This window comes from Cyphellophora attinorum (assembly GCF_001299255.1).
Source record: "Cyphellophora attinorum strain CBS 131958 chromosome Unknown Contig13, whole genome shotgun sequence".
In the NCBI taxonomy this organism is placed as follows: domain Eukaryota; kingdom Fungi; phylum Ascomycota; class Eurotiomycetes; order Chaetothyriales; family Cyphellophoraceae; genus Cyphellophora; species Cyphellophora attinorum.
The window spans coordinates 248,530-261,510 of record NW_017253241.1 but is presented as its reverse complement, the minus strand read 5'-3'; the positions used below and the strand labels follow the sequence as shown (position 1 = coordinate 261,510).

Genomic DNA, 12,981 nt, shown 5'->3' with positions numbered 1-12,981 from the left:
GGGAGGACGAAATTGAGATTCATGGCTGCGTATCGATGTGGCTGGCCTACTTGACGGGCCTAGTTCGCCTTCCATGCCTCACTCGCGCCACCCATGGTCCCCTCTGAAGCATGCGGTGCCAAAGTCTCTCCGAAGTAGTGTTTCTCCACGTCTTCGAGATATCCGATCTCTTTGGGCGACCATCCAAGCTCCTCACGCGTCTTCTCTGACGACACGACGGTATTGGCCGCGATGATACCTCCCAAGAATCCGAGCTCCTTCTGCGCTTCCTCGAACGAAACGCCCTTCACCGGAATATCAAGCTTGCGGCCAATCAATTCTGCCAAGTCCTTGAGACTCACTGCCTCCTCATCGATGGCATGATAAGTTTTACCAGCTTGACCCTTCTCGAGCATTAAGCGAAGAAGTTCAGCGGTGTCATCGCGATGGCCGCCAGGCCAGATGGGGGTAACGCCTTCGACATAGTAACTGGTACCCTTCTCTTTCATAGCCTTGATGAGCATAACGCCGAAGCCTTGGTCACCTTTGCCGTGAACATTGGGCGTGAAGCGAACAACCATGCCGCGGATGCCTTTCTCCTTACTGAGTTGCCGGACCAGATCACCACTCAAGGCTCGGGAGCTCAATGGACCATGTCTCGGCGGTCGTCGGTATCCTCATCGGCTTTCTTGCCTTCACCTGGGTTTGGCAGGCCTAGGGTACCACTGATCACGATCAATGGCTTGCCAGCGGCACCACCTTTGGACTGTTCGAGACCTTCTGCCATCGCAGAGATAGCTTCACGATCGATCCGGCAAATCTCTTCGAAGCGGCTGAAGTCATGAACGAAGCCGAGGTGAAGGACTCCGTCGGACTGCGCTGCGCCTGCGCGTAAGGAGTCCATGTCCTGAAGGGATCCGCGCTGGATAGAGGCGCCAAGCTTCTCGAGCACGGCAACATTGGCGTCAGATCGGGCAAGGCCTACGACCGTGTGACCGTGCTCAATAAGGTTGGCAACCGCTGCCTTTCCGACGAAGCCTGCGGCTCCGGTGACGAAGATGTGCATGTTGATCAGGTGGTTTGAGTGCTATAACTGAAGGTGGTGAGGACGATGCTGGAAGTTGATTTGCGTTTGAATGCTGCACTGAGCATGTTGGCCTCATCGCGATATTTGTACTTCGACCAGCGAAAGCAAAAGCGTCGTAGTGTCGAGGCACGCAGGCTCGGGAATTTACTTAGGTTTACACTTCAGGTCCGATGCATTGCAGAACACGACATTGGATGTCGCAACCAACGGCTTTAACAATTACGAGTACAGAATTTGGCCCCCATGCTGCAGTCCGCGGAACGAGAATGGGTTAGCTCAAATATTTGCTTTCGGCTTGACGATCATATCATGCGCCGAACGCCCGGGACGATATCAGGCCGATCTGCTGGTGCCAGAATTTGAACGCTTCCTTCTCTAACTCCGTTGAACATTTCGACTTGGCTATGTTCATATGTCGATGATGAAGGTGAATACGACATGTATCAAGTCTAGTTGGACACGCTTCATTTCGTCAACTGCATGCTGAAAGCACTCTGGCATGGCTGCATCCACATTCGAGGCGCGCAGTGCATAGCGTGATGCTATGAAGTGATTCGGCATATCTTCAGTAGACAATGCCAGTGCAGTCCATCTCCACTCACGGCCTCAATTGCACCGCGTGCCTTGTTGCTCGGATACGGACTCAATCCTGCCAGCCCCAGCGTCCTGCCAACCATTTCACAAGATATACGAGAGCGACTAACACCGGGACCTCGATGAGTGGGCCCACAGTGCTAGCTAGAGCCTCATCGCTGTCCGCACCGAAGGTTGCGACGGCAACCGCGATCGCCAGCTCAAAATTGTTGCTTGCAGCTGTGAAGCTCTGAGTTGCGGCGAGCTTGTATCCGAATCCAAGCCGCTTCGTCACTAGCAGGGTGGCGAAGAAGATGATGGCAAAGTAGACTACCAGGGGCGCCGCTACTCTCACCACCGCGACGATCTGATGGACGACTTGCTTGCCCTGCGAGGCAAACAGCACAATGATCGTGTACAGCAAACCGATGAGTGAAAGTGGTGAAATCCACTTCAGAAACGTCGTGTCATACCACTTCGCATTGGCGAGCCTTAAAGCGCACCTCGTCAGGATTGCTGCACCCAGAGGGATGCCCAGGAAGACACCGACACTGCGGGCGACCACTGAGTATGAGACCTCCTTAGCATCGCCTCGACTGATCACATTGACAAACAATATCGCTAGTGGTGCGTATAACACCATTTGTAAGATCGAATTGACGGCCACCAAGATAGCACAGTACTGGTTGTCGCCACCAGCTAAGCCAGTCCAGATTAATACCATCGCGATGCATCGAGCTAGTCCGACGAAGATGAGGCCGTTGCGCAGGCCAGGTTCATCTGGAAGAAAAGCCCATGCCAGTCCGAGCTATATTAACCGCGGTCAGTCTCACAATACCGACGGGGAGCTTGGTGACATACCATCAACAATGGAGCGATGATCCAATTCACCACGATGCTGAATGCAAGCTGCACCCAAACCTCACGATGCGAGAAAACTTCGTGTAATGTCTCGTACTGCACTTTGCATAGAATTGGATACATCATCGCGAGGAGTCCAACAGCTTCGAATCATCAGCAATCAGGAACCAAGGCCGGTCGAGTCTGTCATGGTATGCTCTTACTTACCAATTGGTATGCTAACACCCACAAAGTGCCCTCTCTGCAAGGCAGGGCCAGCGCTGTCGACGAAATTGCCAAGTAGAATGCCGATGACGATAGCGAGTAGGATCCATAGAACAAGGAGGCGGTCGAGCCAGCCGAGGCCAGCGTAGACTGAAGATTTCGTCGTGCGAGACGGCGAGGTTGTTCCATTTTGTTCGAGGTCGTAGTTCAACGGCGGAGTCTTTTCCGTGCTGTGCTCGTCCTGATGGACATCTGACCTGTGTGCCGACGAGTCTGCCATATTTGTCTCCTGGCTCTATGTTTGGGTCACAACGATGCGCTATATGTATACAACCGGTGCGAGGTCATTGAGAGGATATGCTTGTGGGAGAGGAAACAGGAAACGTAGAGAAGCTCATCGTGAGCAGCACCCAATCAGCGAGGGGCGGTGACAAAGCCAAGAATGAGAGGTGGGTCCTGCGCCAAAAATTTTGATCTTAGGAAGACTCGGAGATCGGGCTCGAGATATCGAGGCATGCTTCGCCGTTTCGACCTCGACTCCGGTCATAGAAGCTTGTCTGGTACCGAGACGTGCGGGTCGGCCCCCGCCTGGGGCATGTCACTCGCGTGCGCGACCGACACTCCGCTGGCAAGAGTCCGCTCGGTTTTGTGCTCGGCGTGGTCACATCTTCTGGCAACGTTCCGCCCGGTAGTCGAGATGTATCAGAATCATCGTACAGCCCCGGAGCGGCGTCCGCACTGTAAGTCACTCACTCCAAGAATGTTGGCCAGTAGACGCTGACCGTTCGAGGGTCGCTTGACAATCAAGTCTTTATGCCAAACCAGAATTACGCTGGACTTCACTCGTGTGTCGTGGACAACACTGAGTAGGATCGCAGCCGCCTCTATTGCGAGACGTCTACCGTGGATTCGTAGCGTCTCAAGGTACATCAGCTGAGCCTTCTACAGCGACGACACCATTAATCAATACAATTTCGCATCTCAGATCCTTATCGGCCCTTCTCAGACACTCAGACAGGAATCAAAATGCTGTTAAGAGCATAGATGCTCGTGTTATGTCGACCTGACCTAAAAGTCCTGATGGAAGGACGAAAGAACTTGTCAATCCCGCCCAAGCTGGTAGTTTTCCGCCGCCACCTCGGCCCAGATCTGAAAGGGCCGATCATGTGGCACCAAACTGAGTCGAGGTGGCGTCCAATCAGAGACTTCCAAAGCCGGAGGACGCGCCGCTAACGATTCTGTTTAGCGTGTCTTCCGGTGTTGTAGCGCTCCTCAGTCTTTCTTCTCGCTGCCGGAATCGGACACGAGTCCTATGTGGGCGGACACTGACTCTGGTGTTAGCGGAACGATACCTGCACAGTTCTGAATTGCTTCACGCGTTTTGACACGAGCTTGATTGGGTTCAGTCTGTGGGAATGATGCGCGTCATGTGGCCAGCTATTCGAGCTGCGCTGTGTGCTAGCTAGCGATGGAACTGCCTTTGGCATATCACACGGTGACTGACACAGCTACTGTGATATTCCGCATGATTGGCATTGCGGTGAGCAGCACCGCAGAAAGTAGGTGAGGGTTTATGGCTATCTACGAACAAGTACGAGAAATGGTGAGCTTCTGACCAGCAGCAAAAGGTCGCTGAAAGACCTGCGAGAATGCGGTTCCCCAGGAGCTTGCAGCGCATGTAAGTCCTGCACAGGATTGCAACGGTTTCCTGGTGCATAGTCAATCGAACTGGGCCAGTCCTTCCGGGCGTTTGGGCGAACCCCGCCTTTCCGGAGGAAAATCAAGACCCTTTCGAGTCGTAGCGGCTCAAAGCCGACGCTAAGGACGATATGCTTTCTATTCTCCAGACAACGCGAGTCTTCTCCGCAGCATGATGTTCCATTTCGCCTGGTCTTCCATGGACGATGCAGAGCTTCACAGAGGATATAAGGCCTCGTGGAAGTCTTCCAGAAGCATGAGACCTCCAGCTCAGAACGCAACAGACATTCCGTCGCTTACCACTCAGCACCCGACAGCTCGATCACCATGTCTGAAAAGGCCATCCACGAAGTGGACCACGTCAGCACCGAAGCCAATGGCAACTTCGATCGAGACTGGCGCGAGGAGAAATGGGACAATGGACGCAAGCTCAGCACCGTGGCCCAAGATGCTGTCTTCACGGAGAAAGTAAGTTGCCTCTCCCATGGTCAAACTTGTGTCCGGAAACGAACGTTGCATTGAAGACTGCCCGAGCATATGTCTCGGGTTGACAGAGAAGCTGCTGTCATTAACCTTACAATCCTGCCTTCTATCATACGCCCTTTTCCCGAGACAAGGCTAATCAGGTTCGCAGGACATGACTATTCGTCAAGCCCTCAAGATCTACCGCAAAGCCGTTATGTGGTGCCTGGTCATTTCCTGCTGTGTCATCATGGAAGGTTTCGACACAAACTTGTTGGGCAACTTCTACGCCTATCCATCGTTCCAGCTGAAATACGGCGATCCCGTTCCTGTGACTGAACAAACGCCATATGGTCGCTCCATCCCAGCTGCATGGCAAAGTATGTCCCTTGCTGTTTCACCATAGCACTCAGCTAACAGTCCGTCAGCCGGCCTTGGACAAGGCAGTGGCATCGGCTCGATCTTCGGCACGATCCTGAATGGATGGTTGATCACGGCCTTCGGTCCTCGAAAGGTCCTCTTATGCACGCTCGTCGTCATGACCTGCTTCATCTTCATCGTCTTCTTCGCGCCGAACAAGCCTGTGCTCGTCACTGGCGAGATCTTGTTGGGCTTCGAATGGGTATGTGTTCAAGCATTCCCAGGGATCGCGAGCCCTACTGACCAACGCTCAGGGAATTTTCGCGACTACGGCTCCAGCATACGCCTCTGAAGTCCTCCCTCTGCAGCTGAGAGTTTACTTCACCAGCTGGACCAATATGTGCTTTATCGTAAGTCTTGACAGCACATTTCGCGCTCCCAACACCAGGCTGACAGAACTACAGCTTGGGCAATTCATCTCAGCTGGCGTCCTACGTGGGCTTGTATCCCGGACCGACGAGTGGGGCTACAAGATTGTAAGTCTCTCAAGAAACGCCTGGTTCTGGCTCTTCCCGACGTGTTGTGTTTCTAACATCTGAATTAGCCATTCGCAATCCAATGGATCTGGCCATGCTTCCTTCTGCCAGCAATCTACTTCGCCCCAGAGTCACCATACCACTTGGTCAGAAAGAACAATCTCGAGGAGGCCGAGCGCTCTATTCGCCGTCTCCAGGATGAGAACGCTCAGCTTGATCCCAAGAACACTCTCGCTCAGATCGTCTACACCAACAACCTCGAAGAGCAGCTTTGCGTCGGGACCAGCTACTATGACTGCTTCAAGGGGTTTGACCTTCGCAGAACAGAGATCGCTTGCGTCGTCTTCGGCGGTCAGCTTGTCTGTGGTCTCTGCTTCGCTTATGCCAGGTATGCTCCATATGTAGAAGCTGATCTTCTCCCCTGCTGACGTTCCACAGCACATATTTCTTCCAACAGGTCGGTCTGGATGCCGATTCCGCCTACTCACTCGGCTGGGGCGCCAACGGCCTCGCCCTTCTGGCTTGCTTCGCCAATTGGTTTATCCTAATGCCGCGATTTGGGCGGCGACCAGTCTACGTCTGGGGCATGGCAGCTATGGCTACTGAGCTTTGCCTCATCGGCATCCTCAACGTGTGGACCCACCACAAGTCTGTGGCTTGGGTGCAAGCTATCCTGACGCTGGTCTGGACTGTCACCTTTCAGTTGTCCGCTGGTCAATTGGGGTGGGCTCTACCAGCCGAGATAGGATCAACCAGACTCCGGCAGAAGACTGTCTGCCTCGCCCGCAACGTCTCAAACATCTCCGGCACTATCGGTGGCACCCTGGAGAACTTCATGATGAATCCCAATGCTTGGAATTTGCGAGGGTATACCGGCTTCGTCTGGGGCGGCTGCGCATGGGCCGTCTTCATCTGGGCGTACTTCAGACTTCCAGAGACCAAGGACCGCACGTTCCACGAGCTCGATATCCTCTTCGCCAAGGGAGTCCCCGCCCGCCAATTCGCTACGACCAACGTCGATGAGTTTGACGAGCACGAGCAAAATGAGCTCGCACAGAGATACTCGGTCGCCGGGCAGGCGCCAAGGAGGCCATCGGTGGTGCCTAGCGTCACGGATGCTCTTGCCAGGCATGGTAAGGCCGAAGAGGCGCTGGCTCAGAGAAGAGCAAGTATCGATGCGCAGAACCAGGGCGGGAGCAGGAGGCCGAGTATCGCGCCTGCCGTGACGGCTTATCTTGAGACGCACCGTGGGCCTGCTGGCCAGGTGTGAGAGGCGTATGTTTTAAGGGTACGGTATGCTTAGGACAGGGTCGCGCGGGATGGCCACTGCAAAGCTCGACTGCTTATTCGATAGTTCCTCTGGCGTGTGAAATCCTCCAATCACTCTTACTCCGTACCTGTCCCATCGATGCCCGCAACCGCAAAGGCTCCTACCGTCGCTCGAAAAGGAAACCTCGCATTTCATCCTCAGAGAGGCCACGATTATGAAGAAGCTATTGCGTCGGCCGTTCGCAATGATAAGACGAGGGTGTGTGCTTCCATCCAAGTTCCCGCTCGTGGGTGCTTCCGGACGCTCTAGCACGCAAAGCCTTGGAATCAGTACAAAGCCGTCCTCGCAGGCACGAACAACATGTTACTCCTTCCAGTCTCATGGCCGGCCGTGGCGTAGCCAGCCGCCCATTTCCCTCCGCCACCGCTCCTCTCGTCGATCAAACTGGGAAAGCCTCCACTGCCTGCGCCGCGGCCTCTGCCCAGGGTCACCCTCCTCCACCAACCATACAGAACTCCTCTTGGAACCACACTATCGGCCTTATCCAGGCTTTTAGGACCCTCGGCCCTCCACCCGTCCATCACCTCCGCGACCTCCATCTGAAAGGCCGTACCCATCGTCGCACACCACGTTGCCATGAGTCCGATCACAATCCAGTTTGCACCCAGTGGCCGGTAGATCTTGGCTTGTTCTGCTACGGACAGGGTCCGCGACACCAGAACAATGATGTCCTGCTCAAAATCTGGGCTACAATTATTGGTCTCTAAGGGGCGAATGCTCTGGAGTAAACACAGAATCTGGGCGTACAGTACAAGAGCCTGGGTATAGTTGCGAAGCGCTTGAGCGTGGGGCCGCTGCGGCGAGACGAGGTTGGCCGGCGGCGTGGCTCTCTCGATGTCCTGCTCCAACTCGAGTACGATGACCTCAAGTTCTAACTCCAGCTGAAGCGCTTGTTGAAACGCGATCGCCTCCTCGGGACTCTGAGGTTGGGTCGTGCGAGCAAAGGCAAACACGCGACCGGTCCGTACAGCACAGCGAAGGAGACGGCCTACTGTATCGGTATACTGATAGGAGTTCTCGTACATTTCCCAATCTGCTGGCGTCATGTCTTCTTCACCATCGACAATGGCTTTGAGCGCGGTGGCATTGCGGAGCATCGAAAGCGTGAATGTGTCGAACGAATCATTGTTGTTACTGCTGTCGCTGGCGGTGGAGAACTTGCGAGCGCGCAAGATCTCGATCGCTCCTTTCGCGTGTGGGTTCTTGAACACAGAATCAACACCTTCAAAGTACGGCGAGATGCTGGAGAGGATGAATACCGCGCAAAGCATCTCGGGCTCCCTTCGGGCATTTGGCAAATCTAGCCGCAGGCGGACGCTGGTGATGGCTTCGATGTAGCTACGGTGCAGCAGTATTTGGTGGCTCCGTCGTGCCTGACTCGAAGAATCAACACAGATCGTTTGATGGACCATGAGCAGGGTCTCCACAGCAGCACTTAAGGCAGGATGGTACACCATGTGTCGTGGCAGCTCCGAGATGTAAGCGCCCCACAGCCAAGTCATGGAGTACTTCAGATCGTCGTGAGAAGCAAGGTGGGTCGACAGAAGCTGCGCGACTCGGAAGCTTTGGCTATCGGGCACAGATTCTGGCAGGATGATGGTGCCAGGTGACTTGGGTGGCTCATGTTGCGGAGGACTCGTGGACTGTGGTTTGGCGGGGGCCATGAAGCGAAAACGCTTCTGCTTCGATCCTACGCAAGGCGTCTTCGTTCTGAGACAGCGCCCGCATGTTGGCCGCTGTAGATCACACTTCTTCTTGCGCGCACGACACGCATCGCAGGCGAGGCTCGTTAGACCGCTGGGCATAATTCATGTTGGTAATCAATCCAACGTGGTGGCGTAGGGGCAGAAGGCAGCTTCGAAATCTGCAGTCACTACCGCAACACGACGTCTCGAGAGCCGAGCCGCTCTGGAACGTATTTCAAGTCCACTTGAGGTACATCGCCACATGATCAAGACGATGGAATGCGTGAATGACTCAGGAAAACTCAGACTGCCTGGTTGCCTGGATTGTGGGGTACACGCCAATGCTGATGCAGTGCTGGCGGGAGACCTTCCAAATCGCAACACTAAGTAGTTTGGTAAGAGTCTGCTTGATGGTAAATGTCGTTGAAACCACGAAGGGGTATCATGGTCTCGCATGTGTCTATGGTACGAATTTGCCAGTCAGCCACTACTGCTGCAAGTTCCACAAGTTGCGAATTACCCTTTCAGGTAAGAACACTACAAATCTTCGTCGGCCACAACTGCCCAGCCTCAAAAGAGCCATGGTGACAGTGAAGTGATCGGGGGCCACGTAGACGAATTCACTTTGAGAGGTGTGTCTCGCTGAAAGGTATTTATTAGACAACCAAGACCCTCACACCTTTACTTCCTTTCTTCGGAAATGGCAAGAAGATCTCATGCTGTATCGTCACATCTTCCTTGGTCGTCTCATACAGCTCAAAATTTACCTTGCGGAAGACATTTGACAGCGCTAGCAACAATTCAGCTCTGGCCAGATTGATGCCCAAACATGCTCTTGAGCCTTTGCTGAATGCCACCATGTAAGGTTCTAGCCTTCTGCGATCAGCAGGATCCAACCATCGTTCGGGTCTGAAGGTGCGTGGCTCCGGAAAGATGTCCTCTCTGTCGTGCACGAGGACAGAAGACATGCCAACGGGTGTGCCTGCCGGGATCGTATACTCGCCGTACTGCAGAGGATCGGGTGCAATACGCTGTAGCCGACCGGATACTCCGTACGAGGTTCGGAGACCCTCCAGCATGACCGAGGTCACGTATGGCATTTTCTCGAGCTCCACGGTTCCTGCTTTGCATTCTGGATCCAGACGATTGAGCTCTTCCTTCATCTTGGCAAGGATCTCGGGGTTGGCGAGCAAGTGGTAGGTTGTCCAAGCTAGCGTTTTGGAGACGGTCTCAGCACCTGCGCCAATAGTTGCCTGTGCCTCCTGAGCAAGTCGCTCAAGCCCACGCTCTGATGGAGGTAAATCACTGTTGACGACATGATGAAACAGCGTCGGCCGGCCAAACTTGTCGACGGCCTTGCTATCATCCTCTGACTCGCGAGCTGCAATGATAGAATTGATCAATACGGCACAACGGCGCTGAAAAGCAAACATCAGGCCCATTCCAGGGTTCATCCTGCTCACCAGTCCTTGGGGTGCGCTCTGAAGCAGCCCAAGCAACTGTGGGAACGGCTTGAACCAGGCGCTCGCCTCTGCAATGCCAGAGAGCGTATCCGACCAATCGGGGACGAAGTCGTTCGAGTCGAGGTAGTTGAAGCCTGACCCAAGAGCGTAATCGGAGATAACATCTGTACTGAAGCAGCTGTAGGCGTGCTGGGTGTTGATTGGCCCCTTCCCCTTCTGCTCATTGAAGCGCACGCAGAGCTTGTCGACCAGATTCTGAATATCTGGCTCCAAGGATCGGACTTCTGCATGCTGAAGAATGGGTTCATGTTTGCTCGGAGCAACTTGTGCAGGTTGTGGTCCTCGATGCCCACGAGGGCCCGCGGATTACCCAGCATCTTCGAGAAGAGAGAATACTTGTCGCGCGGACCACCAGCATATAATGTGCCATAGTACGACGGGTCGTCGATATGCAGCTCCCATGGCGTGATACGAACGATGGGACCTGGTATGCTATCAGCCTTTCCTCTGATAAGATCAACGTTGAGACTAAGTTTACCATATTTCGCGTGAGCCTTCTTCACCTCAAGGAAGTACCTCCCATGGCAGATGCAATCGAAGTAGAACTCATACCAGGCGGTTGCTGCTGCCAATTTGGGACCAGGAAATTTTGCCAGCGGTGAGAAATACAGACGATATATCGCGAGCACGATGCCATAAGTAATAAAGGCAAGCAGGGCAGACAAAAGTGTGCTGGGCTTTGTCAGATGGCTGGTTACTTCAGCCATCTCATCGGCCGCTGTCAGACTTCAGACGTGTGTTGGTTCCGGTCACCCAGCAAGCCATCGAAACTGAAGTCGCATCTGCATGTGAGAGTCTCGGAGTTTGTAGCTTCGTGCCCACTTCGGCACATTTCTCTGGGCGTCCTTAGTGAATTACTAGGGTGCGTCCAAGTCCAGCATCCATCGCCTGGCAGAGTTGCATCGGGCATACACGTGGACCGCGCTTAGAGGCTCTGGACAGCAGTCTTTTGCACTGAAGAACTGCTCTTGTACCTTAGTACATCTTGTGTCCTGCAGCAAGTCACGATCTTTATGCGCGTTCACCCCACTCAGCCCCTCTATCTACACGCTGCACGTCAGGAGACTGGTGGATGGCCTTGAGAGCTCAAACCAAAGCCGACGCCCGCGCGACTCTAAATGCACCTACTGCTAGCCCTTACCGCTCGTCACGAACCAGCCAATCTACTGCTTACGGCGTGATCTGATCGTGATCGTCTTTGCTGATACTTTTGAGCGATGAACGGTCTGTCGCCCCTTGCCGCCCGGGACGCACCCGTCAACTGCCGCTAATACCAGCTGAACGAGCGCCGGACCGCAACTACAGAATAAGTCACCAGGAATTTGAGGCGGAGACCCATTTGTATGCTCGGTGGGTTCTCGCCAACACGATGATACCTGAACACGAAATATGATGGTGATGACCTCGCTTCGATTTGATCGTTTGTTTTCACAGTCTTGATAATTTCAATCGTTCTTTCGATCACAGTTCAATCGGATTTGTCCCACGAGTTGTCAAACCATGAGCGCCGAGGTAGCAGGTACTGCCTCCGCTCCTCATGATCCTGCACAGTCTGAGGTAGCCGTCCAAGGGTCCGTGGAGCCCGACACGAACCCTGACGATGACTTTGATGACGGATATGGCGGATCCGATACCGCTTCCTCGACCGCTTCGCTCAGAAGCTCGATCATGAAATACCAGTCAGTTCAATTGCTTAATGGCTGCGGTTGCTGCGACCAAGGGCTAAATCTCTCCTAGATATGAGAACGGCAGACGATATCACAGCTATCAAGAAGGCCAATATGTTATTCCCAATGATGAGCGTGAACAAGATCGAATGGATGTTGGCTACCACATTTTCAAGATGATGCTAGGTGGTGATCTACATGAAGCGCCAATACCGGAGACCACGTCTAGAATCCTGGACTTGGGGACTGGAACAGGAGCCTGGGCAATCGAGATGGCCGACCGAATGCCCCAAACCACTGTCATTGGCGTCGACCTATCTCCTATTCAACCCACCCTAGTGCCACCGAATTGTCATTTCGAGATCTTCGACTTCGAGACTGAGTGGAACTTCTCGCAACCATTTGACTTTATTCACGCCCGGAACACAGAAGGCTCAACCCGCGACCACAGGCGCCTCTTCGCGCAGAGTCTCGCCCATCTGAAGCCTGGTGGCTACATTGAAGCCGCAGAAGCCACCGTTGGGGTGTGGTGCGACGACGACACCGTAACCCTTGCGCCCAACCTTATCGAGTGGCAGAATCATCTCCTTGAGGCGTCGGGCAAGTTCGGAAAGCCGATGGGCGTTGCAGGCAACTATAAGACCTGGCTCGAGGAGGCTGGATTCGTGGATGTGAAGGAGAACGTCTATAAGCTACCATTCTCACCCTGGCCCAAATCAGTACCTCTCAAACAACTGGGACGGTACCAGCAGGTAAGCCTTTGTCCCTGTCCCCTTTTCAAAGCACAAGCTGACGTATGCTACAACAGCACTTAATGCTTGAGGCACTAGACGCATACTCGCTCGCACTCTTCACCCGCGTGCTAGGATGGGAACCCGAGCGCGTGCATGTCTTGCTGGCGGGAGTGAGGAAAGAGTTGGAAAACAAAGATCGAGCTATCCATTGTTATGGACGTGTGTATTTCGTCAATGGCCGGAAACCCTCGTGAAGACCGCCTGGCTGCCATTGGTAACTGA

At 54.0% G+C, this 12,981-nt stretch overlaps 6 protein-coding genes across 6 annotated transcripts; 2 read left to right on the top strand and 4 right to left on the bottom strand.

The window, feature by feature from the left end:
* Window positions 1–59: 59 nt before the first annotated feature.
* On the bottom strand, window positions 60–1,045 carry AB675_11336 (uncharacterized protein; the record flags this gene model as incomplete). Its single annotated transcript, XM_018140172.1, has 2 exons — window positions 60–578; window positions 632–1,045. 2 exons carry the CDS (start codon window positions 1,043–1,045, stop codon window positions 60–62), a joined length of 933 nt encoding a protein of 310 aa, XP_018000039.1.
* A 664-nt stretch (window positions 1,046–1,709) lies between these two features.
* AB675_11335 (Arsenical-resistance protein Acr3) lies at window positions 1,710–2,984 on the bottom strand (the record flags this gene model as incomplete). The annotated part of the gene is made up of 3 exons (XM_018140171.1): window positions 1,710–2,447; window positions 2,501–2,643; window positions 2,708–2,984. 3 exons carry the CDS (start codon window positions 2,982–2,984, stop codon window positions 1,710–1,712), a joined length of 1,158 nt encoding a protein of 385 aa, XP_018000093.1.
* Window positions 2,985–4,729: 1,745 nt separating this feature from the next.
* On the top strand, window positions 4,730–7,030 carry AB675_11334 (Maltose permease MAL31; the record flags this gene model as incomplete). The annotated part of the gene is made up of 7 exons (XM_018140170.1): window positions 4,730–4,870; window positions 5,037–5,244; window positions 5,293–5,486; window positions 5,539–5,634; window positions 5,689–5,760; window positions 5,829–6,148; window positions 6,199–7,030. 7 exons carry the CDS (start codon window positions 4,730–4,732, stop codon window positions 7,028–7,030), a joined length of 1,863 nt encoding a protein of 620 aa, XP_018000140.1.
* Window positions 7,031–7,356: 326 nt separating this feature from the next.
* Window positions 7,357–8,754, bottom strand: AB675_11333 (uncharacterized protein; the record flags this gene model as incomplete). The annotated part of the gene is made up of 1 exon (XM_018140169.1): window positions 7,357–8,754. The coding sequence occupies one exon, from the start codon at window positions 8,752–8,754 to the stop codon at window positions 7,357–7,359; it is 1,398 nt and encodes a 465-aa protein (XP_017999942.1).
* Window positions 8,755–9,431: 677 nt separating this feature from the next.
* AB675_11332 (Trichodiene oxygenase) lies at window positions 9,432–11,005 on the bottom strand (the record flags this gene model as incomplete). Its single annotated transcript, XM_018140168.1, has 3 exons — window positions 9,432–10,561; window positions 10,609–10,722; window positions 10,777–11,005. The coding sequence occupies 3 exons, from the start codon at window positions 11,003–11,005 to the stop codon at window positions 9,432–9,434; spliced, it is 1,473 nt and encodes a 490-aa protein (XP_017999996.1).
* A 793-nt stretch (window positions 11,006–11,798) lies between these two features.
* On the top strand, window positions 11,799–12,953 carry AB675_11331 (uncharacterized protein; the record flags this gene model as incomplete). The annotated part of the gene is made up of 3 exons (XM_018140167.1): window positions 11,799–11,977; window positions 12,036–12,717; window positions 12,774–12,953. 3 exons carry the CDS (start codon window positions 11,799–11,801, stop codon window positions 12,951–12,953), a joined length of 1,041 nt encoding a protein of 346 aa, XP_017999902.1.
* Window positions 12,954–12,981: the final 28 nt, after the last annotated feature.